This window comes from Dipodascopsis tothii, assembly GCF_038497935.1.
Source record: "Dipodascopsis tothii strain CBS 759.85 unplaced genomic scaffold V1510scaffold_2, whole genome shotgun sequence".
NCBI classification, from domain to species: Eukaryota; Fungi; Ascomycota; class Lipomycetes; order Lipomycetales; family Lipomycetaceae; genus Neoaidaea; species Neoaidaea tothii.
Window position 1 is genome coordinate 477,765 of NW_027117986.1, and position 25,279 is coordinate 503,043.

General features: G+C 61.8%; 11 protein-coding genes across 11 annotated transcripts; 7 read left to right on the top strand and 4 right to left on the bottom strand.

The window, feature by feature from the left end:
* Positions 1–470: 470 nt before the first annotated feature.
* On the bottom strand, positions 471–1,810 carry V1510DRAFT_410265 (SUR7/PalI family-domain-containing protein). The gene has a single exon (XM_066932691.1). It carries the CDS (start codon positions 1,371–1,373, stop codon positions 651–653), a length of 723 nt encoding a protein of 240 aa, XP_066791537.1. The 5' UTR covers positions 1,374–1,810; the 3' UTR covers positions 471–650.
* Positions 1,811–3,007: 1,197 nt separating this feature from the next.
* V1510DRAFT_359150 (fungal-specific transcription factor domain-containing protein) lies at positions 3,008–4,688 on the top strand (the record flags this gene model as incomplete). The annotated part of the gene is made up of 2 exons (XM_066930962.1): positions 3,008–3,165; positions 3,197–4,688. The coding sequence occupies 2 exons, from the start codon at positions 3,008–3,010 to the stop codon at positions 4,686–4,688; spliced, it is 1,650 nt and encodes a 549-aa protein (XP_066791538.1).
* A 465-nt stretch (positions 4,689–5,153) lies between these two features.
* Positions 5,154–7,005, top strand: V1510DRAFT_410271 (TIP49 C-terminus-domain-containing protein). Its single transcript, XM_066932692.1, has 2 exons — positions 5,154–5,294; positions 5,451–7,005. Exons 1-2 carry the CDS (start codon positions 5,292–5,294, stop codon positions 6,855–6,857), a joined length of 1,410 nt encoding a protein of 469 aa, XP_066791539.1. The 5' UTR covers positions 5,154–5,291; the 3' UTR covers positions 6,858–7,005.
* Positions 7,006–8,840: 1,835 nt separating this feature from the next.
* Positions 8,841–10,632, top strand: V1510DRAFT_410277 (uncharacterized protein). The gene is made up of 2 exons (XM_066932693.1): positions 8,841–9,300; positions 9,336–10,632. Exons 1-2 carry the CDS (start codon positions 9,185–9,187, stop codon positions 10,585–10,587), a joined length of 1,368 nt encoding a protein of 455 aa, XP_066791540.1. The 5' UTR covers positions 8,841–9,184; the 3' UTR covers positions 10,588–10,632.
* Positions 10,633–11,522: 890 nt separating this feature from the next.
* On the top strand, positions 11,523–13,241 carry V1510DRAFT_359485 (sulfate adenylyltransferase; the record flags this gene model as incomplete). The annotated part of the gene is made up of 1 exon (XM_066930970.1): positions 11,523–13,241. One exon carries the CDS (start codon positions 11,523–11,525, stop codon positions 13,239–13,241), a length of 1,719 nt encoding a protein of 572 aa, XP_066791541.1.
* Positions 13,242–13,630: 389 nt separating this feature from the next.
* Positions 13,631–14,496, bottom strand: V1510DRAFT_410283 (Phosphoadenosine phosphosulfate reductase family-domain-containing protein). The gene has a single exon (XM_066932694.1). The coding sequence runs from the start codon at positions 14,489–14,491 to the stop codon at positions 13,673–13,675; it is 819 nt and encodes a 272-aa protein (XP_066791542.1). The 5' UTR covers positions 14,492–14,496; the 3' UTR covers positions 13,631–13,672.
* Positions 14,497–15,114: 618 nt separating this feature from the next.
* V1510DRAFT_410285 (Adenylylsulfate kinase-domain-containing protein) lies at positions 15,115–16,277 on the top strand. The gene is made up of 2 exons (XM_066932695.1): positions 15,115–15,247; positions 15,618–16,277. The coding sequence occupies exons 1-2, from the start codon at positions 15,135–15,137 to the stop codon at positions 16,108–16,110; spliced, it is 606 nt and encodes a 201-aa protein (XP_066791543.1). The 5' UTR covers positions 15,115–15,134; the 3' UTR covers positions 16,111–16,277.
* A 450-nt stretch (positions 16,278–16,727) lies between these two features.
* V1510DRAFT_410287 (OPT oligopeptide transporter protein-domain-containing protein) lies at positions 16,728–19,470 on the top strand. Its single transcript, XM_066932696.1, has one exon. It carries the CDS (start codon positions 16,764–16,766, stop codon positions 19,425–19,427), a length of 2,664 nt encoding a protein of 887 aa, XP_066791544.1. The 5' UTR covers positions 16,728–16,763; the 3' UTR covers positions 19,428–19,470.
* Positions 19,429–20,664, bottom strand: V1510DRAFT_410288 (galactose-1-phosphate uridyl transferase). Its single transcript, XM_066932697.1, has one exon. The coding sequence runs from the start codon at positions 20,527–20,529 to the stop codon at positions 19,468–19,470; it is 1,062 nt and encodes a 353-aa protein (XP_066791545.1). The 5' UTR covers positions 20,530–20,664; the 3' UTR covers positions 19,429–19,467.
* Positions 20,665–20,966: 302 nt separating this feature from the next.
* V1510DRAFT_410291 (uncharacterized protein) lies at positions 20,967–22,344 on the top strand. The gene is made up of 4 exons (XM_066932698.1): positions 20,967–21,095; positions 21,173–21,232; positions 21,265–21,468; positions 21,502–22,344. Exons 2-4 carry the CDS (start codon positions 21,173–21,175, stop codon positions 22,288–22,290), a joined length of 1,053 nt encoding a protein of 350 aa, XP_066791546.1. The 5' UTR covers positions 20,967–21,095; the 3' UTR covers positions 22,291–22,344.
* A 219-nt stretch (positions 22,345–22,563) lies between these two features.
* V1510DRAFT_410294 (ribosomal protein S5 domain 2-type protein) lies at positions 22,564–24,444 on the bottom strand. The gene is made up of 3 exons (XM_066932699.1): positions 24,325–24,444; positions 23,100–24,255; positions 22,564–23,063 (listed from the first exon to the last, which is right to left on the bottom strand). The coding sequence occupies exons 2-3, from the start codon at positions 24,253–24,255 to the stop codon at positions 22,609–22,611; spliced, it is 1,611 nt and encodes a 536-aa protein (XP_066791547.1). The 5' UTR covers positions 24,325–24,444; the 3' UTR covers positions 22,564–22,608.
* Positions 24,445–25,279: the final 835 nt, after the last annotated feature.

Genomic DNA, 25,279 nt, shown 5'->3' on the forward strand with positions numbered 1-25,279 from the left:
GGATTAGGCTTGCCGGGGATGCCCCCAGTGGACTAGATGCGCTGCGCCACGGGGGTGCATGCTGAAGCGGCTGTGTTGTACCGATCGCGCGACGAAAGCGGTAAGTACGTGCATACAAAGCGCGCGCAGCCACAGTGACGAAAGGGGTGGCCGGCCGCGAACAGACGCAGGAGCCACTAAAACAAGGCAGGGGCCCAGAAAAGTCCGCTAGATCCCAGGAAAGTCCACTAAGCGAGCTGCCATGGCAGTTCTCGAGCCACTAGCACAGCCACAGCTGTCCGAGGTGGGAAACCTTCGAGACTGTCCGGGCAGATCGCCGGGATCTGCATGGCCGACAGCTCTAGTGGAAGGCACGTGCCGCGATGGTCCAGGTCGACTGCGGTCTTGGGTGTGTGCGGCTTATACGTGTGCCAATACTCTGGATGCGCGGTGGCTCGTAGCGAGAACAAGACCAGGGATCGGACCCCCATTGTTGGCAAGAAAGCTTTTAGACATTAAATTACAGTAGCAACATTAAATCCCATAGAAACCAAAACCCCAATCGTGGCATGTCGGGAAGAAGAATAACTAGAACCAGAATACATAAAACTCAAGATAGCATATAGATTAGGCCGAGGCCAGTATATGTCCATTTTCGTACCAGAGAGCATCTAGAAGCTAGACTGCTCGGTGGTGTAGTTGTGGGGAACAACAGGAGTCTGGGACTCAGCGTCGGACTGGTAGTTGTTGCGCGCACCACGGCGGTTGAAGAACTTGCCGCGCTTCTTCTCGTTGAGCGGGACGGAGCCAGTGTTCTCGCGGTTGACACCCTTGCGACCAAGGCAGCAGCCCATGATAAAGCCAGCCGAGGCAATCAGTAGACAAAAGACCGAGGTCCAGGCAAACGCAAAGAACTTCACACCGAGGTGGGCGTTGTCACCCGAGTTGCGGAACTCGCGGCGGGCCATGACAAACAGAGCGGTGGCAAGAGCCGAGGCAATGATGTCAAACATGGCAGCCAGCGCGGTCAGCATCGAGGTGACGCCCGACGCCAGGCGCGAGCACAGCGAGAGCCAGCCCGACAGGAAGGCAAACGCCGAGAAGATCAGGGCGATCATGAAGAACGCAAAAGTGAAACGCGACATGTAGTAGTAGCGGTTGTGGTGCGACTGGAAGCCCGAGGGCACGCCGCTGGTGGTGCCGAAGTTGACATCAGGCTGGAAGGCGTAGGCAGGGTGGTTGGACGTGCAGTCGTGGTTGATACCACCGCTGACACCGCAGCGGTTCCACAGCGTCCAGCGCGTCGAGTCCGGGGCAGACGAGATTCCAGAGGTGTCGGCCTCAAACATGAAGATCCGGTTCAGCGGGTTCACATCCTTGATGCCGCCAAGCATGATCAGCAACAGGAGCAGAGTCGCTCTGGTTGTCAGCGCGTCCAGCGGGAGCAACTTACCCCGTCGTGAGGATGAAGGGCAAAAACGTAATCAAAGGCTTTCCGGCCATCGTGTCTAACTCTTAGGTCTTGGGTGTCAAAAGATGAGTTCCGTTCGTTCCGGGGCTTCCCAGCTATATCTACCTTCTGGAGCAATTGCAAACAAGTCTCGGCTGTTCACAACGAGCGTAGGTTTGGTCTGGGCTCGGGGCCACGAGCGATCTGCTAAAATATATACGTGCTCGTTCTGATCTGGTTTCTGAAAACCGAATTTTCCGTTATTCTCGAATCCACAGTTGTTTAGGCGATAAACAAGGGAAGATCCACGATGACTTCACGACTTGTGGTGATACAACCGGTGCCTTGCCGTATACGGCAAATTGTTTACAGACCTTAACCCAATACGGCAAATTGATCTGCCTTTGAGGACAAGTTCAGCAGTAGTGGGCACCGTCACCAGGACGCACCAGAGACGTCACCGACCGGCGGTGGCGGCCGCCCGTGACTGCGCGGAGCAGCCGACCTGCAGCCGGTGGCGCTAGGCCTGCTGTGGCGCCTGGGCAGCGGGACCGGGCTGCTGGGCGTCGGCGGACGCCGCTGGCCGCCACCGCTCTTGTGCACGCCGGAGCCGGCCAATGTGTCGATCTGTCAGCGGCTGCCTCGCAGCGGCGTGTTCGTGCGAACAAGCCGTCTTTGTCTGCTAGCGCTGCGATCGGGCACACGTGCATCATGCGCCGCACACAATGCGGCGTGGCGCCGCTCTGTGCGCCAGCGGCGTGGCCACTCAGGCTGACGTCGTGGCTGGAGGTGGCGCTGCCGTGGCTGTGGCTGGTTGTGGCTCGTTGTGTGGCAACGTTGTCCGCCGGCCTTGTGTGGCTCACGGTGCGTGGCTCGGCTCGCGACGTTGTGGCTTTGCGTCCCGTGACCTCGGTGCGGCTCGGCCCGCGGCCGCCCGCGCCTCGTGCGGGATTGACCGCCGCGGGAGCAGCCCCACTACTACCTGTCCGAACTGCGGGCGCTCTAGGTTCCGGCGGCGATCGCGGTAGCGCTACCGGTCCTCTAAGCGCCCGGAACTAGCCGGTTTCGGCTCCGATCCGGCCAGCTACCAAGCGCTCGCCGTGGACTGCCCGTAGTCCGCCCCTCGCTCCCGTGCTCTACGCGCAACCGCCGGCGACCTTCCGGTGGTCAGGTGACTATAGGGGCCACCATGGCCAGGGTACCACTCGTGCCCGGACGAATTCCAGCATTGGGGGCCTGCATTCGCCCTGCAGGCAATCTCTGGGCGTGCGTCGTATTGCTCCGGTGAGATGTATGTATTCGCCGGAACCACGGCCGCCGTTCCGGGCTGTTTCCGTCAAAAGTTATGCCCGGCCGGGACCGTAGCGTCTGTAGCTGCCGGCAGTTTGGCGGGGTACAGTGAACTACCCAATGTGTAGTCGAAACCCCGCAGTTTTCTTCGTAGCAGACTTAGCATCAGCACCGATTGCACACAGCGCCGGCCCTCGGGCTCGAGACAGACGCAGAATGCAGGACGGCGACCAGGACATGCGGTTCCAGGAGCTGCCGGACGACGTGTTCGGTGTGCTGGCTGACGACATGGATCGCGACGCCCAGTTTCTCCTCCAGCGGTCGACTCCGGAGCCGGCATCGACACCGGCGGCCGTTGGCAGCACGCCGGGAGGGTCGACGGCCGGCGTACCGGCGCTCAAGCGACGAATCGGCCTCAAGCGCTCGCGCCTGGGGTGTCTACAATGGTGAGTGGTGCACTGCCCGCGCTGACCACAGCCGCCAACGGCGCAAAAAGTGTCAGCTGCAGATGCCGTCGTGCGCGAGCTGCCTGCAGCGCAACTGGGCGTGCACGTACCCGTCGACGAGCGGCGGCAGTACGCCGATGGCTGCGCGAGCCGAGTCGGTCGAGCCGCCAGCAGCCGTGGAGTCGCGCGCGCTGGCGCCGCCGGCCGACGTCCGGCGAGTGCACGAACTGTCGCCGTTTGCGATCGAGGCGTCCAAGAAGGCGCTGCTCTACCACTTCACAGCCACGATCTCGGACCTGATCTCTTTCCCGGCCCGGCAGGGCGCGCGCTGCGACAGCCCGTTCCTCGAGTACGTCATGCCGCTGGCGCTGACGTCGCCCGGCGCCCAGGCCGATGCCCAGCCCGGCGAGCGCAAGCACGTCTCGGACCTGCTCATGCTCTCACTTTGCGCATTCGCCGCCGCGCACCAGGTCGGCGCCGGGTCCGGCAACCCGGCCGCCATCGAGGACGCGTCCCAGGCCCAGCTGCGATACCACACCGACGCCGTCAAGACGCTGCTCTCGGCGCTCAACGAGAACCCTGACGCCGTGGCGCTGCAGCCGCGCGACACCGGCACCGAGGAGGGCCAGACCGTGGTCCTCGCGTCGATCCTCGTCCTGGTCTACTACGAGATTGCCACCGGCGGCGACCTGGTCTCCATCGGCGTGCACCTCAGCGGCGCCTACAACATCATCAACTCCTTTCTCGACTCGTTTTTCGCCCGCATGCATTCCCCCGCGGCGCCATACATGCTCTCGAAGAAGACCGTGTTCTTGTTCAAGCTGTTCCAGTACTTTGACGTCATCTCCTCGCTGTCGCAGCGAGCCGCCCTCATCGACCACTCCATGCGCCTCAGCAACTTCCTGTCGACGTACTCGAAGCTGTTCGAGCAGGCCGGGGTCACGCCAGCGCCACGCCGGCCGGGCGACGTCGTCATCGACCCCGTCATCGGTTTGGCAAAGGACATTTGGCCGCTTGTGCTCCGCCTCTGCGTCATCTGCAACAAGACCTATTTCGGTCAAGTGATCTCCCAGGAGGCTTCCATGGAGATCGACCTGCTCGAACTCGAGCTTCGCGAGTGGACGCTCGCTGAGCCCGACAGCGACGTCGAGGTCATCTCCCTACACTGGGCCGCCAAAGTCTACCAAGCGGCCGCCCTGATCTACCTCATCCGCACGTTCTCAAGCCGCCACGCTGCGCGGTCGACCAACCCCCCCAACCCAGACGAGGACATTCGAGTCTTCATCCAGATCGGCCTTGACGGCCTGTCGCGGGTGTGCACACTCGACGGAAACATGGCTGCCCTGTTGTGGCCGGTGCTGATCATCGCCCAAGAATGTAAGACCGTCATGGACCGCGCCCTTGTCAGGGTCATCATGGACAAGTTACGACGCCGCCAGGGCATGGCCAACGTCTCTAAGGGCCTAGAGCTCGTGGAGCATACCTGGCGCGGACTGCCTGGCCAGTTTGTCATGTTTGGATAGATTGTACATTATGTAATATTCACTTTTGCTGCTCCCGTACGCTCTTTGTGCTCTCGCGCTCACCAGGTCACATGCCAGGACAGCCACAGCGTGCGCCGCATTACGCGGCGCATGGCTGCATGAGTGCGGCCAAGCTACGGGGCCTTCTGGACCGCTTGATCTGTGCGACGCGTCTCCGGGTGGTGCCTGACGGCTGGTCGCCTCGCGGTGGGATGGACGACACTGCGGTGCAAGTCGTAAAACTGGCCCCACGACCAGCGCCACCGATTGCACCTGATCCGTCCCTGCGCGTCCGGCCAACGGACTGGCGGGCGTTAGATCCGGGCCGTGGACGATGCTCGAAGGACGCATAGGCGCAGGCGCAATGTGCTGGGCGCATGGGGACGTATCCATCACGTAGCGCAACACTTACAACCCTAAACGTGCACGCGCACTGCTCCCCGCTAGCCAGCGTCCGCTCAGCGAAAATTTTGTAGCGACATGCCAGTTTAGCTATCTGATCAGGTCTACACTCGCGCTCAAACGACAGAGGGATCGATCAAGATCGCCTAAGCTTACTGTCGGACAGGCCAGGGATCATCGAGCACTAGAAGCACAGATAGAATGGTAAGCACAAGCGATGGATGGGACTGCAGAGTCGCCAGGAGCGTCCGATCGAACACGTCGGCGCGTCATTGGGGTTGTTCCAGATCGCGGCGTGGATCGAGAGGCACGCATCCGGCCGCGGACGGGCGATAGACGACAGGGATGCTAACTGGACAGTCAATCTCTACGATTGCACAGGCCAAGGAGCTGCGCGGGCTGAGCCTCGTCGCGGCTCATTCGCACATCACCGGTCTCGGCCTGGCACCTGACAGCCTGGAGGTGCGGCACACGAGCCAGGGTATGGTCGGCCAGATGCAGGCGCGCAAGGCGGCGGGCGTCATCCTCAAGATGATCCAGGAGGGCAAGATCGCGGGCCGGGCGGTGCTGATGGCGGGTCCGCCCAGCACCGGCAAGACAGCGATTGCCATGGGCATCTCGCAGTCGCTCGGCTCGGACGTGCCGTTCACCACCGTCGGTGGCTCGGAGATTTTCTCGCTGGAGATGTCCAAGACCGAGGCGCTCACACAGGCATTCCGCAAGAGCATTGGCGTGCGGATCAAGGAGGAGAGCGAGATCATCGAGGGCGAAGTCGTCGAGATCCAGATCGACCGGTCGGTGACGGGCGGCAACAAGCAGGGCAAGCTCACGATCAAGACGACGGACATGGAGACTGTGTACGACCTTGGCGTGAAGATGATCGAGGCCTTGTCGAAGGAGAAGGTCCTGGCCGGCGACGTGATCTCAATCGACAAGGCGTCCGGCAAGATCAGCAAGCTCGGCCGGTCGTTTGCGCGCGCGCGCGACTACGACGCCATGGGCGCCGAGACCAAGTTCGTGCAGTGCCCCGACGGCGAGATCCAGAAGCGCAAGGACGTGGTCCACACGGTGTCGCTGCACGAGATCGACGTCATCAACTCGCGCACGCAGGGCTTCCTCGCGCTGTTCTCGGGCGACACGGGCGAGATCCGCGCCGAAGTACGCGAGCAGATCAACACAAAGGTCGGCGAGTGGCGCGAGGAGGGCAAGGCTGAGATCTGCCCCGGCGTGCTCTTCATCGACGAGGTGCACATGCTCGACGTCGAGTGCTTCTCCTACATCAACCGCGCGCTCGAGGACGAGCTCGCGCCGATCGTCATCATGGCCACGAACCGCGGCATGTCGCGCACGCGCGGCACCAACTACAAGTCGCCGCACGGCCTCCCCGTGGACCTGCTGGACCGCGTCATCATCATCGCCACGACGGCCTACTCCGGCGACGACATCAAGGAAATCCTGCGCATCCGCGCGGCCGAGGAGGACGTCGAGCTGTCGCCGGACGCGCTCGAGATCCTAACCAAGATCGGCGAGGAGACCAGCCTGCGGTACTCAGCCAACCTCATCACCGTCTCGAGCCTCGCCGCGGCCAAGCGCAAGGCCTCGGCTGTCGACGTCGAGGATGTCAAGCGCTCGTACGCCCTGTTCCTCGACAAGGACCGCAGTGTCGAGTACCTCACGCAGTACGCCGACTCGTTCGTTGCCGAGGACGGCACAGCCCAGCTCAGCCGGCCGGACGGTGCGGCGGGCGACGCTATGGACATGTCGTGAGGCTAGCGTGACTGGATCGTGAGCCGATCGTGAGCCGATCGTGAGCCGATCGTGAGCCGAGCGGTGGCCGCCGCAGGCGGCAGCCGGGTGCGCCTGGCCTGTAACTCTACTGTACTTCAAACGTCATACAATGCAAGCCTTGAGCATACTCCAGGGCGCTCTCCGGCCGTGCAGTCACGGCCGCGTCGCGCCCGCTTTAGACTTTGTCGCCGGTGTGACCTGTCCTGCCCACCTCTGTAGCCGACGCGCCAAACGACGTGCGCACTCGCATCGGATCGTCATCTGCCAATATCCGTATGCTACATGCGCAGCACGCGTTCGTAGGCCCTGGGCTCAACGCGTGGCCGCGCCGCTGCCGTTGAGATGAACGCATCGAGTCGTGTATGGGCCCAATGCCGCCAGGCGCTGGGTGCCCTATTGCCGCCTGGCGTGTCTGTTGGTAAGCCCGAGAATCGCCAAGTTTGCTTCATGCAGTCCGAGACAGGATAAGTGCTTATGCATTACCTACTGGTAGCTTTACGTTAGCCTTGCATTAGTACACGTCGGCTGGGTCCTACTCGGCATCCCATTTCCGAGGTTCGGGACCATTGATCATGCTTACTTCCGACGCGTCTCGGCCCAGGTCGCAGCGCTGCTAATTTAACGGACGTCGGGAATCGAGGAGTGATACAGCCTGGCTCTACGTGTGACGTAGTTATCTCACGCGGTGAACGCCCCGCGCCCCGCCGTGGCTGGGTGCGCAAAACGGTATGGTGGTGGCGCAGCCGCCCGTGCAGCAATGGTTGGCCGGCTGGGCCGGTAGGCGTGGTGCAAGCACCATGCCAGCTTTGCGGCAGCGCGCGATGCACACACGCGCAGCTTGCGGTATCCTCCGGGGGCTAGCGCACGGTGCCATCTTGACTGTGCAGCGGATGGGCTCAGCAGCGAGCAGTCCGTCGTCACCACGCGACGCTGCTGCCCTTGCTGTACCGCCATGTAGATCGGTAGCGCGTAAACAAAGCCTCAGACAGCGCGTCTTTATTGGGCGTAGCGAAAAAATACCGTACAGTTGGGATCGAGTTTCAATGAGGAGTGCGTTGACCTACTAACAATCTGCACTCCTACGGCTTGGCAATTTTGCAGAACACGGCAAGCGGCACCCGTCGCTGATGCGACGATAGGCGCCGCACAGTCCGTCCCTGATAGCGGCATCTTTCTTCAGCGTCGTCGCAGCGCGGTGCGGCCGCCGCTGGCGCTGTCCCTGTCGACGACGCGGTCCCACTTTCCACCAACCGCACGCGCACAGGAACAAGACTCAGTCAGTAAGCATAACCGTCAGAAGGTTGGGGAGCCGCCCTCTCGGACCTCTCTGGCAAAGTTTAACGAGCATATGCTGCGAGGTAAACCTTATTATGCGTAACGTTTAGCGCCACGAACCGCCACTCCGCATATAGGTACGAGCCGTAAATGAATGCCGCGTTGTACCTGTGGCTCGGTACAGCCCTTTCCCCCGCAGGCCGCGCAGCCTACCGTTTCAGTCCTGACACTGTACGCTCAGCTCCGACCATTTACCGGATCCGCACGAGCGTACGTGCGGATAGCCATCACACTGTGGCACCAGTGCGTAGAAACGCGTGCCGCCTGACCGAGGCCACCGCGACCATATGCTGCCAGACTCGAGCTAGCTTGCCGTCCAGAGCTGTTTATCGTTATCTTAAGTGGCCGGACCCCTAAACTTGCACGCCCTGGTGCCCTGCCTTGAATCGCCTGTGCGTGCCTGGAGCCGCTCGATGCGCGGTTCAGGGAGGCCGCATAGCGAGCGTTGCCAAAAGTCGGCGGACTGCACAGCCGCGTGCAGCTCGCGTGTCTGTAGTCTAGGGCTGCAACCTAGCCTTGCCGTAAGTCTAACTCTAAGTGGTAAACTTAGTGCAGTGCGGTTTGGCTGCGCAGCATTTGAGTTAAGCTCAACCTGCAGATATCTGCGCCCGCGGAAGCTGCCCTGGCCAGTACTCCTATAACTGACGTCTACCGCCGGACGTGGCTCTCTGTACCTAGCGTCGAGATCACCTTTGCAGTCGAGCGGCGGAACCCCCCGGTACATCGTGTGCTTCCAGATAAAGGTCCGGTCGAGAGCAGTGCCGTGAGATTGCACGGACGCAGACACCAAGACTGCGGCCCATTTCGGTCGAGGCGCTAAGCCATTGCATTGGTCACGTTGGCAGCGCAAGCCGCCATTGACAGGGAGCGCAAGGCCGCCTGAATTGACGTTCGAAGGCAATCAGGCAAACGGCATCGCAGGACGCGCCAGGGACCGTTTTCACAGCTTCAGCACACAGGACGGGCTCACGATGGGACTGAGACGCGGCGCGACCTCGTCGGTCGTGCGGGTGGTTGCGATTGTCTTTGTGATGGTATCGCTGTATGCACTGTACGTCGCATTGGACGAACAGGCCCGGGAAGAGAGGTAAGACCAGCGCACAAGGCGGAGCTGACCGGCAGATTGCGCTCGCTCGAGGCATTCGTGACAGACTCGTACCGCACCGTTTTCTCCAAGGCTGAGTGCCAGGAGGTTCAGGCCGAGACCAGCAATGGGACGGACATGTGCGTCGACGGCTACCGGAGGTCGGGCTACCTGTTTATCCCGTCCGAGGAGCAGTACACGCGCACGCGGTACATTCCCTTCTACGAGAGCCAGTTCCAGATTGCCGGCGAGAGCGAGGACGACTCAGACCCGCCGTACGCGCGCTACCCCAGCGCGAAGGATCCGGAGCTGGTCGAGACAGGCATCGAGACGGACTTCATGGCGATGGCGCCGCACTCGTGGATGTGGGATCTCAACGCGTACTACGAGTTTGTCAACAAGTCCGAGGAGACCACGGCGCCGGCGCAGCGGGTGTACAACCGGCTGGACTGGCTGCGCAACAAGCGCATCCTGCTCATGGGCGACTCGGTAGACCGGTACATGATGATCTACCTGTGCAACGAGCTGGGCAAGCAGGGCAACGCCGAGCCGATGGGTCGGCACGTGTGGGCGTACTGCAAGCTGCCAGAGCTCAACCTGACTATCAACCACTGGCACGTGGCCTCGCTGTACACGACACGGCCGAGCTGGTGGTGGCAGCCCAAGATGGAGTTCGTGCCGTTCGAGGAGCGGTTCGAGAAGCTGTTCAAGTCGACGCTGCCGGAGGTGATTGGCTCGAACGGCCGGTCGCCGGACCTGGTCATGTACCAGTCGGGTCTGTGGGACCAGGTCACGTTCACCAAGTACTTCCAGGCCGTGAAGAACAAGGGCTTGTCGACGGGAGACCGGCAGGCGTCGTGGCAGGAGCTGCGGTTCTTCATGGCGCGCATGCGCCAGCTGATCGAGCACACGCGCGGCATATTCGGCGAGGACGTGCCGATGCTGTACCGCACGCTGACGCTGCACAAGTCGGTGGGCGCGAAGGACCTGTTCCTGGAGGACCTGGACCGGGGCGCGCGCTACGTGTCCGCCGAGTCAGGCGTGGAAATGTTTGAATGGGGCAAGCTCGTCACGGGCTTCTCGTCGCTGTACGTGGACGAGGTCCACCCGAAGCGCGGGCCGATGAGCTGGCTGTACGGCAACATGCTGCTGTCGTACCTGTTCCGCGCGTCGGGCGGCATCGAGTACGAGGGCCAGATCGTGCAGTGGCCGCGGGAGAGCACGTTTGGGAGCGCAGCCGAGGCGTGGGAGCAGTGCCACAGCGCCTACATTGACCACAGCATCCGCTAGAGCGGCATAGACGTTAGATAGATTAATGCATGTTTGTACGCACATCGGAAGGGCGGCCGACCCGGTTAGGTAAGCGAGTGACCCGGTTATGTAAGCGGGTCGACCCGGGTCGCGCGCGACCCGTCGCCGCGGGTCGCGACCCGGGCTGCACCGCCACTGCAAATTTTTTCTCGCCACGCCGCGCCCGCCTGCCCCTCTGAGCAGCCCGCCAGCGTCCCCGTCGGCCATCTACGATGCCTGCCGCCGCCCGCGTCGGCCCCCGCCGCTGCCGCGCCGCCGTCGCGCCGTCGCTCGCCGTCTGCCGGGTCGCCGTTGCGTGGCCGCCGCCGGCGTCTTGCAGCGTGGCTCAAGCCACCATGCGCGATGGCGCCATCGCCGTGAATCATTCGCAATCACTAGTGCCATCGGTCGTACCCGTGGCGCAGCCGACCCGTCGCTCGCGGCCGCGATCGCCGCCCGCGTACCTTTCTAGCCCTCACCGCCGTGATCACCGCAGGCACGAGCCTCCGCCGGCCGTGCTCGGGGCCGCCAGCATGGCCGCGGCCGCTGAAACATCTCATCGCCTGTCAACGGGTGTCACTGAGACATGCATGTGGCGACCATTGCTCCCAATTTCCCACCTTCCTTTTTGGTGGGCATCGTCCTCGATCACCTCACTTCTGCGAGTGCAGACGTGCCTGCATCTCCGGCGCCAGTTCAGCGCGTCCGGGTTCGTAAGCAGAATGCAGGCTTATAGTCCGGGACAGACTAGGTGGGTCGTCAGCGGGCCGCAGTAGGGGCAAACAGGCAGGTCGGCGCTCTCAACAGACGCCCCGAAAGTTAGTCTTTGTTGGTTAGATTTTTTTTTCTCGCCTGGCCGACGGCGTTTGCGGTACCGGAGTATATATTCGTAGCGGTCCCCGGAAGCCGTCTGTCACCTCTAAAGACTAGACACAATGGCAAACACACCCCACGGAGGAATTCTCAAGGACCTGCTGGCGAGAGACGCGCCCGTCCGGCCGTCGCTGCTGGCCGAGTCCGAGACGCTGCCCGACATTCTGCTGTCGGAGCGCCAGCTGTGCGACCTCGAGCTCATTCTCTCGGGCGGCTTCTCGCCGCTGGAGGGCTTCATGACCGAGAAGGACTACAACGGCGTGGTGCACGACATGCGCCTGGCCGACGGTGCGCTGTTCTCGATGCCCATCACGCTCGACGTGACCGCCGAGACCATTGCCGAGATTGGCATCGAGAAGGGCAAGCGCTTCACGCTGCGCGACTTCCGCGACGACGCCGCGCTGGCCATCATCACCGTCGACGACGTCTACCGCCCGAACAAGGAGGTCGAGGCCAAGGAGGTCTTCCGCGGCGACCCCGAGCACCCGGCCGTCAAGTACCTGCTCGAGACCGCCAACGACTTCTACGTCGGCGGCAAGGTCCAGGCCGTGAACCGCCCGAACCACTACGACTACGTCGGCCTGCGCTCGACCCCGGCCGAGCTGCGCGCCGAGTTCAACAAGCTGGGCTGGGACCGCGTCGTGGCCTTCCAGACCCGCAACCCCATGCACCGCGCCCACCGCGAGCTGACCGTGCGCGCGGCCCGCTCGCGCCAGGCCAACGTGCTCATCCACCCCGTCGTCGGCCTGACCAAGCCGGGCGACATCGACCACTTCACGCGCGTGCGCGTGTACCAGGCCATCCTGCCGCGCTACCCCAACGGCATGGCCCTGCTGTCGCTGCTGCCGCTGGCCATGCGCATGGGCGGCGACCGCGAGGCCGTCTGGCACGCCATCATCCGCAAGAACTACGGCGCCACGCATTTCATCGTCGGCCGCGACCACGCCGGCCCCGGAAAGAACTCCAAGGGCGAGGAGTTCTATGGCCCGTACGACGCGCAGGTCCTGGTCGAGAAGTTCAAGGACGAGCTCGGCATCGAGGTCGTCCCGTTCCAGATGATGACCTACCTGCCCGACGCCGACGAGTACGCGCCCAAGGACGAGGTCGCTGCCGGCGTCAAGACCCTCGACATCTCGGGCACCGAGCTGCGCAAGCGCCTGCGTCTGGGCCTGCCGATCCCCGAGTGGTTCTCGTACCCCGAGGTCGTCAAGGTCCTGCGCGAGTCGCACCCGCCGCGCGCGTCCCAGGGCTTCACCATCCTGCTGACGGGCTACTACAACTCGGGCAAGGACGCCATCGCCCGCGCCCTCCAGGTCTCGTTCAACCAGCAGGGCGGCCGCTCGGTCTCGCTGCTTCTGGGCGAGACCGTCCGCGCCGAGCTCTCGTCCGAGCTCGGCTTCTCGCGTGAGGACCGCCACAAGAACCTGCAGCGCATTGCCTTTGTTGCCTCGGAGCTGACCCGCTCGGGCGCTGCCGTCATTGCTGCCCCGATCGCGCCTCTGGACGAGTCGCGCAAGTTTGCGCGCGCCGCAGTCGAGAAGGCCGGCTCGTTCTTCCTCGTCCACGTGGCCACGCCGCTCGAGTACGCCGAGAAGACCGACCGCAAGGGCGTCTACGCCCGCGCCCGCGCTGGCGAGATCAAGGGCTTCACCGGCGTCGACGACGTCTACGAGGCGCCGACTGATGCCGACCTGGTTGTCGACCTGTCGAAGGTCTCGGTGCGCACGGTGGTCCACCAGATCGTCCTGATGCTCGAGTCGCAGGGCTTCTTCGGCAACTAAGCATAGGCTCATTGTACATTAATAAAAGTTGCGTTTGATGTGAGCGAAGAGTGGCGGGCCGTGACCGGTGATCTGTTGTGACCGGCGGTCTGGGAGTGCGGACGGCTGCGATGATCCGTGCCTGTAGTGAGCCGTGACTGAAGTGTGAGCCGTGATCGATCAGTGATCACTGTGAGCCATGACCACCGTGATCCGTACTCGCTGCGGCCCGTTGTCGCTGTGACCCGCGCTCGCTGTGACCCGTACTTGCTGTGACCGCTCTCACCGTAACCCGCTCCCATCGTGATCCGTGACCGTGGCTGGCGTCGGGCACCGTCGCCGGCATCTGCGACCCAACTATCAGCAGCCGTCTCCGCGACTGGCCGACACGAGCCGACGTGCTCTACGCAATAACATCCCAATACCTATTAATTACTATACATGAACCCCATCTATGCAACAAGTTTTTTGGCAGCCAGAAACTGAGCAAACTTGGACGTCTCGTGAATGCCGCACTCAGTCTTGGCCTTGCCCTTCCAGCGACCCGCGCGCTCGTCCTCGCCCTCCTTCACCGGCGACGTCGAGTGCCAGTCGCCCACGGACCGGTAGCCCTTGTCCAGCAGAGCATTGTAGGGCACGTCGTTGGTCTTGATGTAGTTCAAGACCTGCTTGAAGTCCCAGTTGGCCATCGGATTGATCTTGACCAGACCGGTGTACTCCTCGATCTCAACAATCGCCAGGTCGCCGCGCTTGCCGCCCTGCGACTTGCGCCGGCCCGTCAGCGTGGCCTTGACGTTCTTCTCGAAGTACGCGCGCTGGATCGGCTCGACCTTGACCACAAAGTCGTAGGTCGACTCGTCTGTCTCCCACAGGCGCTCGCCGTACTTGGCGTTGAAGTCGTCGACGGTCTCGCAGTCCTCGGGCTTGTACACGGTCAGCGCCACCGTCGGGTAGCGCTCGCGGATGCGGTCGACCAGGTCCAGCGTCTCCTGGAAGTGGTGCAGCGTGTCGACAAAGATCAGCTCAACCGGGTGCTTGTCGCCGCCCGTGCCGATCTTGGACAGCATGTCCAGCGTCGCCAGGCCCGTCAGCCCGAACGCCGTCGACTGGTACAGGCTCGGGAACGTCTGCAGCGCCCATTTGAGGATCTCCTGCGGCTCGAGCTGCGCCAGCTGAGCGTTGATGTGCTTGAGGTGTGACGGCGTCAGAACGATCTTGACGTCCTCCGCCTTCGGCGCGACCTCGACCTGTCTGGTGGTAGTAGCAGGCATTGTGTAGAGGGAAGTAACTACGGAAGCAATTCTGCGGACCACAATTGTTAAATACCGGCAGCCGTCGGCGTGCCCATTACAGTATTAATAATATTTCCCGTGTTCCCGCAAGTTTATTCCTCTTCCACGCCGGTCCACGCAGCTAGCACACCCGCCGGTAGCTCCCGTCTGTGCTGGCTCGCCTGCCGGTCGCGTATCGCTGCGCGCTTGCTGACCAAGCTCGCGTGCGGTGCTGTGGGCACCGCTGGCCCGGTGGGAAGGAGAGATTCGCAATTTCAGGCGAAAACAGCGTGTTCCGCGCTATAATCACGTAATTGTGCTAGGCTCGAATAGGAAGGCCGGTGACTCAATTGGGGAGTGGGAGCGTGGCGCAGGTGGCGGTGTCTCCCGTTTGGGTCTGCGACCCGGGTCGCTTGGCCGGGTCGGGTCGCCAGATTTGTTATCGGGTACCATCGACCCGCCCGTGCTGGGCCTCTTGTGCACCCCCGTCGCGAACGGGTACCACCAAAACGGCTCATCGCAGCTACCCGACGTCACGGGTACCACCGATGGCCCACACGTCGGTGGTACCCGTGGGCCGGGTCGCAAATTTTCGTCTCATCGACTTAAAACTCGTGTCCTGCCGTCTGTGTCGCTATCCACAATGGCTACCAACATCACCTGGCACCCTAGTCTCTCGCGCGAGGAGCGCTCGTCGTTCACCAAACAGAAGGGCCTGACCCTGTGGTTCACGGGCCTGTCCGCCTCGGGCAAGAGGTGAGTGTTGAATGTGCCGTCTCGCGCTCTGTCGCCGTTAGATGTCGTGGTCAGAGGACGGAGGTCAGCGAGGGAGCTTGGCGCTCTTGGGTCGGGCAGGATTGAGTGTGGATCTGTGGGACACCGTCCGGCGTGTTTATGGCCGTTTGCAGGGCCCGGCAATGCGACCCGGCGACTTTGGCGACCCGGCGACTTTGGCGACCCGGCACCTCGGGACCATCAGTCACTGCGGTGCCGCACACTCAAGTCCTCGCTTGGCTGGTCCAACCTCGGGCATGCCTTCTCATCCCCGTCGCATGGCCCCGCCTGACCCCTCTGCGACCGTCAGACGCAGACGGCCTTCTCCGCAATCCATACTGACGACATCTAGCACCATTGCCACCGCCCTCGAGCAGCACCTCCTCCACAAGGGCGTCACTTCGTACCGTCTCGACGGCGACAACGTCCGCTTTGGTCTCAACAAGGACCTCGGCTTCTCCGAGAAGGACCGCAACGAGAACATCCGTCGCATTGCCGAGGTGTCGAAGCTTTTCGCGGACGCCTCGGTCGTCAGCATCACCTCGTTCATCTCGCCGTACCGCAAGGACCGCGACTCGGCCCGTGAGCTGCACGACAAGGACGGCATTCCGTTTGTCGAGGTTTACGTCGACGTCCCCATCGAGGTCGCCGAGGCCCGCGACCCCAAGGGTCTCTACAAGAAGGCGCGCGCCGGTCTGATCCCCGAGTTTACCGGCATCTCCGCCCCCTACGAGGCCCCCGAGAAGGCCGAGATCCACCTGCACGCCGACAAGTTCTCGGTCGAGGAGGGCGTCCAGCTCATCACTGACTACCTCGTCGAGAAGGGTCTGGTGACCCTGCAGTAAACTTGCAGAGTTACTACACGTGATGTAAATAGATGCCCAAAGCACACCGCAATTTTGGTAATGGCGAGCCTCGGGCCGCTTGGTCCCGGCGCGGGCCGTGACCCTGGCTGTTGGATAACGTGTGGCCTCTGCTTGGTCCCAACGTAAACTAGCTTTTCGTACTACACCCTATGCGGTTGGTTCCAGGGCCCGTCCGCCTGTCATCCGCACTAGCTCGATGCCGACGATGTCCGTCACTGAGTCATGTCGGGGCCGTCGCCGGCCGGTGAGCAAGGCTGTGCGGTGACGGCCTGGCGAGCAGCACGAAGCGTATCGGTTCGAGCCGATAGCGCAATGTCTTTGTTGTGCCCAAACAAAGTGGATCTCGGCGCGTACCCAGCCGACAAAGAGCCCGCCAAATGCCTGGGCCAATCCGTGCGGCGTCTGCGGACCACCGTCCACGGCTCGGCCTCCGCACGGCCCAGGCCCCACCTTGCCCCGGCAGCTCTTTGTCGGCTCTCTACTAGCACGATTACGAGCAGCGATCCCGCCATCGCACGCGTTCTCTTCCATCTGTCTGGGGCCTTTATAAGCCTACATGTCCACTAGTCCGAGCGCAGCCGTCCTAGACCCTAGACAGGCAGGACTGCATTGCTAGCATCCCGCATATCGAAATGCCATCCCCGACAAGAAAGTCGTCCGACTCGGCTACGTTGGCACCAGCCGAGTCCGCGCCTGAGATCTCGGACGCGGACACGCTTGCCGCGGCCGACTCGGTCGTCCAGCCGATATCCGAGAAAGATGCGCTGGGCATCGCGGCCAAGGGCGACGACGAGAAGACCGAGTTGCAGGCCGACTCCAAAGAGGGCGAGCTTCAGGCGCTCTCCGAGGCGGCCGAGAGCACGTTCAATGCATTGGGCGAGGACATAGATCGCGTCAGCAGCTTCGTCGCCCAGCTCACCGAGGAGCAGTCCCTGGAGATCCTTCGCACGGCCATTGAGTACCACAAGGACGACATCAACTTCGCCAGCGCGACCATGGAGAAGATCACCAAGCTGGCCCAGGGCCTCGAGTTCTACGAGGGCGACTACGACACGTACTCTCTCGAGCTGCGCACCGAGGCCGCGCTGATCGGCCACTACTCGCCGTATCCCGAGGTCCGTGCCGTGACCGACCCGTTCGACGACCCGACGGTCTACGTCGAGACGCCGCGGGTGTACCTGCTGGCGCTGATCTGGACGATAATCGGCGCCGGCATCTACCAGTTTTTCGCGTCGCGCCAGCCGTCGATCGCGCTCAACTCGGCCGTCATCCAGCTGTTTCTGTACCCGAGCGGCAAGCTGCTGGCGTTTGTGCTGCCCGACTACCGGTTCTCGCTTGGCGGGCGGACGTTCGCGCTCAACCCCGGCCCCTGGTCCTACAAGGAGCAGATGCTGTGCACGCTCATGTGCAACGTCGCCGTCAACGGCGCCTACGTCGCGCTCTACAACATCATCACCGAGAAGATGCCGCAGTTCTACAACAACCAGTGGGTCACGTACGGGTACCAGTTCCTGCTCATCTTCTCGACGCAGTTCCTCGGCTTTGGTTTCGCCGGCGTGCTTCGCCGGTGGGTCATCTACCCCACCAAGGCCATCTGGCCCACGGTGCTGCCCACGATCGCGCTTTCGCGCGCGCTGCTGCGGCCCGAGAAGCAGGAGAGCGTCCACGGCTGGACCATCAGCCGGTACTGGTTCTTTCTGATCGCCACCACCGGGTCCTTTGTCTGGTTCTGGTTCCCCGGCTACCTCTTCCAGGCGCTCTCGACGTTCAACTGGATGACGTGGATCGCGCCGAGCAACTTCAATCTCGCCGTCGTCACGGGCAGCATTTTCGGCCTCGGCTACAACCCCATCGGCTCGTTCGACGTCAACCTCATCATCGGGTCCAACACCGGCCTCTACCCGTTCTCGGTCCCGTTCTGGTCCGCGCTCAACCAGTACTCGGGCTCGGTCATCTCGGGCCTGATCATCCTGTGCCTGTACTTCAAGAACTACAAGTGGACCGGCTACATGCCCATCAACGACAACGCGCTCTACACAAACACCGGCGACACCTTCCGGGTGACCGAGGTCCTGACCAACGGCCTGCTCGACCAGGAAAAGTACCAGAACTACTCGCCGCCGTACTACACGGCGTCGAACCTCATGGTCTACGGCTCGTTCTTCGCGCTGTACCCGCTGGCGTTCGTGCACACGATGCTGCACGAGGGCAAGCACATCTACAACTCGCTCAAGACGTTCGCGCTCGAGGTCTTCAAGAAGGACAAGCGGCCGATCTACGAGGCGTACGACGACCCGCACTCGCGCATGATGCGCAACTACCGCGAGGTGCCCGACTGGTGGTTCCTGATCGTGCTCGTGGTCTCGTTGGTGCTGTCGATCGTGTGCATCAAGATCTACCCGACCAACACGCCCGTGTGGGCGCTGTTCGTGATCATCCTCGTCAACTTTGTGTTCCTGATCCCGCTCACGATCATCTATTCGACGACGGGCTTCAGCTTTGGTCTGAACGTGCTCTGCGAGCTCATCGTCGGCTACGCGCTGCCGGGCAACGGCCAGGCGCTGATGATCCTCAAGGCGTTCGGCTACAACATCGACGGCCAGGCCGAGAGCTACATCAGCGACCAGAAGATGGCGCACTACTCGAAGCTGCCGCCGCGGGCCGTGTTCCGCGGCCAGCTGTTCACCACGCTCGTGCAGTGCCTGGTCTCCATCGGCGTCGTCAACTGGCAGATCGGCAACGTCGAGGACTTCTGCAGCCCGACCAACGCCCAGCGGTTCACGTGCCCGGGCCCGCGCACGTACTACTCGGCCTCGGTCATGTGGGGCGTCATCGGCCCCAAGCGCATGTTCAACGGGCTGTACCCGATCCTGCAGTGGTGCTTCCTGATCGGCGCGCTCGTGCCGCTGCCGTTCTACTTCCTCACGCGGCGCTACCCGCGCCTGCGCAAGGTGAACCCGATCCTGATCTGCGGCGGCATGCTCGTCTGGGCGCCCTACAACCTCACGTACTACACGCCCGGCATCATCACGTCGTTCTGCTTCATGTACGTCATCAAGACGCGCTACATCGGCTGGTGGGAGAAGTACAACTACGTGCTGTCGTCGGCGCTGACCGCCGGCGTCGCATTCTCGGCCGTCATCCTCTTCTTTGCCGTGCAGTTCCACCCCAAGCCGCTGGTGTGGTGGGGAAACCTCGTGCCCTTCGTGGGCGTCGACGGCGGCATCGGCCGCCAGGCGCTGCTCGATCTGCCCGAGAGCGGCTACTTTGGCCTCGACCCGGGACACTTCCCGTAGCTCATGATCCATAGTTTTATTCATATCGACATTATCTACATCACGCCTCCAGGTAGTGCACCTCGGACTGGTCGCGCAGCGTCTTGGCCGCCTTCTCGGCCGACAGGTCGCGCTGCGGCTCGCCCAGCATCTCGAAGCCCACCAGGAACTTGCGGACCGTAGCGCTGCGCAGCAGCGGCGGGTAGAAATGCATGTGGAAGTGGCTCAGACCGTCGTCGGCGTGCAGCGGCGTCTGGTGCATGCCCATCGAGTACGGGAACGACGTCTTGAACAGGTTGTCGTAGCGGCGCGTCAGCCGCTGGAGCACGTCCGCCAGGTCGGCCTGCTGCTTGGGCGACATGTCGGCGAGCGCGCCGACGTGCTCCTTGGCCAGGACGAGCGTCTCGAACGGCCAGACCGCCCAGAACGGCACGACAACAACGAACGAGTCGTTGGCGATCACCTGGCGCTCGGGGTCGGCCAGCTCCAGCTGCGTGTAGTCGCACAGCAGGCACGAGCCGTGCTCGGCCTTGTACCGGCCCATGCTCGCGAGCTCCTGCGCCGGCTCGGTCGGGACCACGTCCGTGCACCACGCCTGGCAGTGCGGGTGCGGGTTCGAGCAGCCCATGGACGCGCCCTTGTTCTCGAAGATCTGGACGTACTGGAAGTCGCTCCGCAGCTTCATGTCCGCGTACAGCCCGCTCCAGGTCTGGATCACGGCCACGATCTCGTCCTGGGTCATGAGCGGTAGCGTCACGTTGTGCTTCGGGCTGAAGCAGATCACGAAGCACTTGCCGCGGACGCCCTTGACCTTCATCAGGCGCGAGCGCGCATCCCCGGAATCGTCGGGCGACACGTAGTCCGGCTGGTCCTCGCGCACGGCCGAGTAGTCGTTCACAAACGCAAACGTCGCCGGGTAGTCCGGGTTGACATCGCCCGAGGCGCGCGTGTTGCGCGGGCACAGGTAGCACTTGGCGTCATAGTCGGGCAGCTCGAGCAGACCCGGGGCCTCCTGCTGGCCCTGCCACGGCCGCTTGGTGCGGTGCGGCGAGACCAGCACCCACGAGTCTAGCAGCGGGTTGTACCGCCGGTGACTGTGGTCGTCGAAATCAAATTCAGCCATTGCGGTCGTTGTGCTTCGGGGAGTGGCTGGCAAGTGCTCTGGACAGAGGGCAGGCTACCGCCGAATGGGATCCGCAAGCTCTTATAGGTGTCCGGCGAGAGTCCGAGGCGTGAGTCTCGGCGAAGTAATGCCACGATGACGACTAAGTGATCCCGGTGCGGGTGTCGGCTAGCCATAAGCCGCACTAGCCTCAGCGGTGGCTAGTGATCCGAGGCGCAGGCGCATTCCTTGTCCCAAAGCATGTGGTGGCGCTAGCGCAAGCGCAAGCGAGGGTAAAACAAAACGATCTGGGTAGAGCTGACCTAGGGATAATACAAGTGCGGGTGTGGCGGTGCGGGTCACCGCTCCGACATCCGCGCTTAGAGAGGCGGACTCAGTCCGGACCCAAGACCCAAGAGCACAAGGAAGCTTAATTTAGTACTGCTTGCAACAGATATCCTCAAGTGTCGCATTCTCTATATAAACGAATCCAACGCGCCCGTCGGACGTGTGCTGCAGAGCTGCTCGAAGCCAGACGACCAGAATCCTACAAGAAAGTGCCCCCGGCCCCAGAATCCGCGGCAAAGGTGCGTGAAGCTGCTCCGCGCGAGTTCGCGGTAGGCTCGGTGGAGCCGTACGGCTGAGACCGTTACTAACGGGCCAGATGACTGAATCCGAGTACGTTCTCGTCACCGGCGGCGCCGGCTACATCGGCTCGCACACCGTAAGTAATTCAATTGATCACGCTGATCCCAGGTCGTCGAGCTCGTCCAGGCCGGCCGCAACGTCGTCGTTGTCGACAACCTCGTCAACTCCTCGGAGGAGGCCCTCAACCGGATCGAAACAATTACCAAGGTCCGCGTCCCCTTCGTCAAGGCCGACCTGCGCGACGCCGCCGCCATGAGCAAGCTGTTCACGGACTACAAGATTACGTCGGTCCTCCACTTTGCCAGTCTTAAGGTGCGCCGCCCACTTTGTCGGTGCTAACGATAGGCCGTTGGTGAGTCCACCAAGATCCCGCTCGTGTACTTCGACAACAACGTCACCGGCACAATCTCGCTCCTCAATGCCATGGAGGCCCACGGCTGCCACTCAATCGTGTTCTCGTCGTCGGCCACCGTCTACGGCGACGCCACCCGCTTCGAGAATATGATTCCCATCCCCGAGAACTGCCCGCTTGGGCCGACGAACGCGTACGGCCACACCAAGAGCACTATCGAGGAGATCCTGCGCGACTATTACGCCGCCAACGAGAAGACTTTCCGCGCCGCCATTCTGCGCTACTTCAACCCCATCGGCGCCCACCCCTCGGGCCTCATGGGCGAAGACCCTCTGGGCGTGCCCAACAACCTGCTACCTTTCCTGGCCCAGGTTGCCACCGGCAGACGCGAGAAGCTCCAGGTGTTTGGCAACGACTACGCCTCCCGCGACGGCACGCCCCTGCGCGATTACATCCACGTCGTCGACCTCGCCAAGGGCCACCTGGCTGCGCTCGCCAAGATTGAGAGCGTGTCCGAGGGCATCTGCCGCGAGTGGAACCTCGGCTCCGGTCACGGCACGACCGTGCTTGAGGTCATCGCCAAGTTCTCGGCTGCCGTCGGCAGAGACCTACCTTTTGAGGTCGTCGGCCGCCGCGCGGGTGACGTCCTGGACCTGACGGCCGCTCCCCAGCGTGCCGCCGACGAGCTTCACTGGAAGACCCAGCTGAGCATCGACGATGCCTGTCGTGACCTGTGGAACTGGACCACCAAGTATCCGTATGGATACCAGAAGCCTGAGTGAATAGATCGCGCCTGTATTTATATATAATCTGCCATGTAAGAAATATTTAGGAGACTGATCAAACATTCTATCAAACATTCTATCAAACAATCTATCGAGCCATATGCGCCGCACTGCCCCCCACCTACTTTGTTGCGGCACTCCTGCTGCCCACCACCTATCAAAATCTACACTAATGCCAAGTGACTCGCTCTAACTACTTGTCTCGTCGGCTGCCTCTTGTCAAATTCACAGCTCAGCGCAGTCTATACGTGCACTTCCAAGCACTCTGGAATGTGGGTAAATGGTCATTAATTCGCTATCATACACAAAATCTGCTTAAAAAGATGCAAGCTTCACAATCGCCGAGCCGTTGGCCGGGCGGCTCACACAGATGGCGTCGGCCAGCTGCTCCTTCGTCAACTCCGGGAATCTCTTGTTGTAGTACTTTGTCGTAAGCGTCTCGATGAAACTCTCGGCCTTGTCCAGCTGGATCAAGTTAACAGTCGAGCCACCCCAGCCGGCGCCAGTCAAACGGGAACCGATAGCACCAGCCTCCAAGGCGAGCGACGTTAGCTCGTTGAGCTCCGGGCACGAGCAGTCGTACTGATAGCGGCAAGACGTCATCGATTGGTTCAGAAGCTCGCCGATCTGTTTGAGGTAGTGCCCGCTGTCCTCAGCCGAAAGATACTCGGCGCCGCGAATGGTCATGACCGATCGGAACTTGAGCACGCGGAAAGCTTCCTCCAGAACGTGCAGGGTGCGTGCCAGGAGCTGCAGCTTGTCGGCGCGGACTAAACATTAGCTTCCATCGCTAAGCGGACACTTACTGGGAAACTTGCTGGTGTACTTCTTGCGCAGTTCTGTCTCGCTCATCTCGAGGATGTCCGCGATCTCGGCCATGGTGTAGCCCGCGGTCTGAGTGAGGGTACTCTGGACATCCTTGATGGCCAATGCAAACGCAGCATGCTGCTCTTCGATGGTGCCGACGGGCAGCTGGTGGAGCTTGCAATAGCCGTCGAAAAAGCCCTTGAGAGTACCACCAAAACCGTCACGGGAGACCAGCGGCCCGGTCTTGAGCATTTTGGCCAGTACCTCGGCAGCCAGCGTTGTCTCGACCACGCGCAGGTTGTAATGAATGGGGCCTGTGACGTGTTTGTCGGCCACCACCAAACTGTTGGCAATCACAAAGGCCAGCGGCGGGGACGTCTTGGCGAACTCAAGCGGGGTCACGTCAAGCTCGGGCACAAACTGAACGTAAAGTGCGTGGTCGCGCAGTCCAAACACCGAGGCAGACTGGTCCATGCCGCCAGAGTTGACACCGACAAAGCGCTCGGAAACGACGGCTGAGCCCACGAGCTCGCTTCGCGATACCGAGTACGTCGCCAGGCTGTCCGTGCCTTCTCTGTAACAGCGGACAGCCGACAGGACAGACAACAGAGCAGCACACACAAATGCTGATGATGAACTCAGACCGCCACCGGTGGGAATGCGACCGTCAATCAGGCACTTCATGTTCGGGAACTTGATCGGCTCCGAAGACTGCGCATTGAGCAGCTTCAGAGCGCCCTTGAAGCCACTGAGAAAGTAATTACTCCACTCGAGATGGGTCGAATCGATAGCGTACGACTCCAGCTCGTTGACGTTGAACGTGCGGGTCGGGAACCGGGGGTTGGTGTTGCTCAGTACCAGTTGATTCTCGCCATCTTCGGATGACCCAGCAACAGAGACTGCCACCAACACGTCCTGCGTGATGGCCATGGGGAGCACCCCAAACCAAGAGTAATCGATATGCTCGCCGATGACGTTTACTCGACCTGGAGACCGAGCTACGAAGTCTGCAGGCATGTTGTAGGTCTCACGGAACTTGGAGGACAGAGCACGCCAGCGCTCCAGCTGGACCTCAAGCATGTGCTCATCATAGACTCCGATAAGGCTCTCGAAGTAAGGAACGAATTCCTCCGAGACTTTCTCGTTAACCGTCATCTGTTGGTCAGCGTGATCTCAGAAAACTTGGGTCACAACACCGCCCGCGACCCTAAACAGAGAGCATACCCTTTATAAATGTCCGCGACAACGGCTGAAACCTTTGGAGATGTGTAAATGGATGTGGGCCGGTGGACAAACAGGATAATTTTATAGAAAACGTAGATCTGGCATATAAATGTCCGGGAGTTATGTGTCTTGTGAGGCGCTGGATAAATGCCGGGGAACTGACGTACATACGCCGGAATAGTGTGGCTTGACATCGAGTTAAGGTGGGAGGGTCACCCTTGGGTGACCCATTTAGACTCAATAAGGAAGTTGGGTCACCACAAGCCACACGGTTTCTTCGACTAACGACAGCGCTTGCGCTTATACCGGTTGCGAGCGGCGAGCGGGCCGAAGGCTGCCCGCTGTCTTTCCACACGTAGCAACTCCGCAGCAGCCTAAGCGCTCCAGAAAGAGCAAGCGGGCGGCTGGCAAGCGCAAGGGAACACATGTGACGCCCACAAGCTACGATCACCGACCTTCGGCGCACTCGCAAGCGCTCTCCAGCTGACCGGGTGCGGGTGCGCTGTCAAGTACAGCCGCGGTGCCATGACTGGCAAAAAAAAGTGCGGGATTGCGTCGACCGGATCGCAAGCGCAATCGCCAGGTGGCTATCTATCACCATTTTACGGGATGCGCGCCGGATCAGTGCGTTCGAACGAAGGGTCACTTTTTACTGCGGCACGCAGCCAGGCACCATCCATCCCACTGGCCCCGCTCACCCCGCTACTTGATCTGGACCCCTGCCCGTCACACGTGACACCGCGGATGCCGGCTTCGAGCTCCGGCATCTTAATTTTATTTACGGCGGGCGGGGTAAAGGAAATAGTGGCGCACAACCCCGGACCAAAGTCATTAGCTGAACTGAGCCTCGCAGCGTGCGGCTCGTGCAGGCTGATCTAATCACGTGACAATGAAAATCTAGCCGCACCTCGTGCGGCTCGTTGTTTGCACGTGACTATGGTACATGACAGTGCGG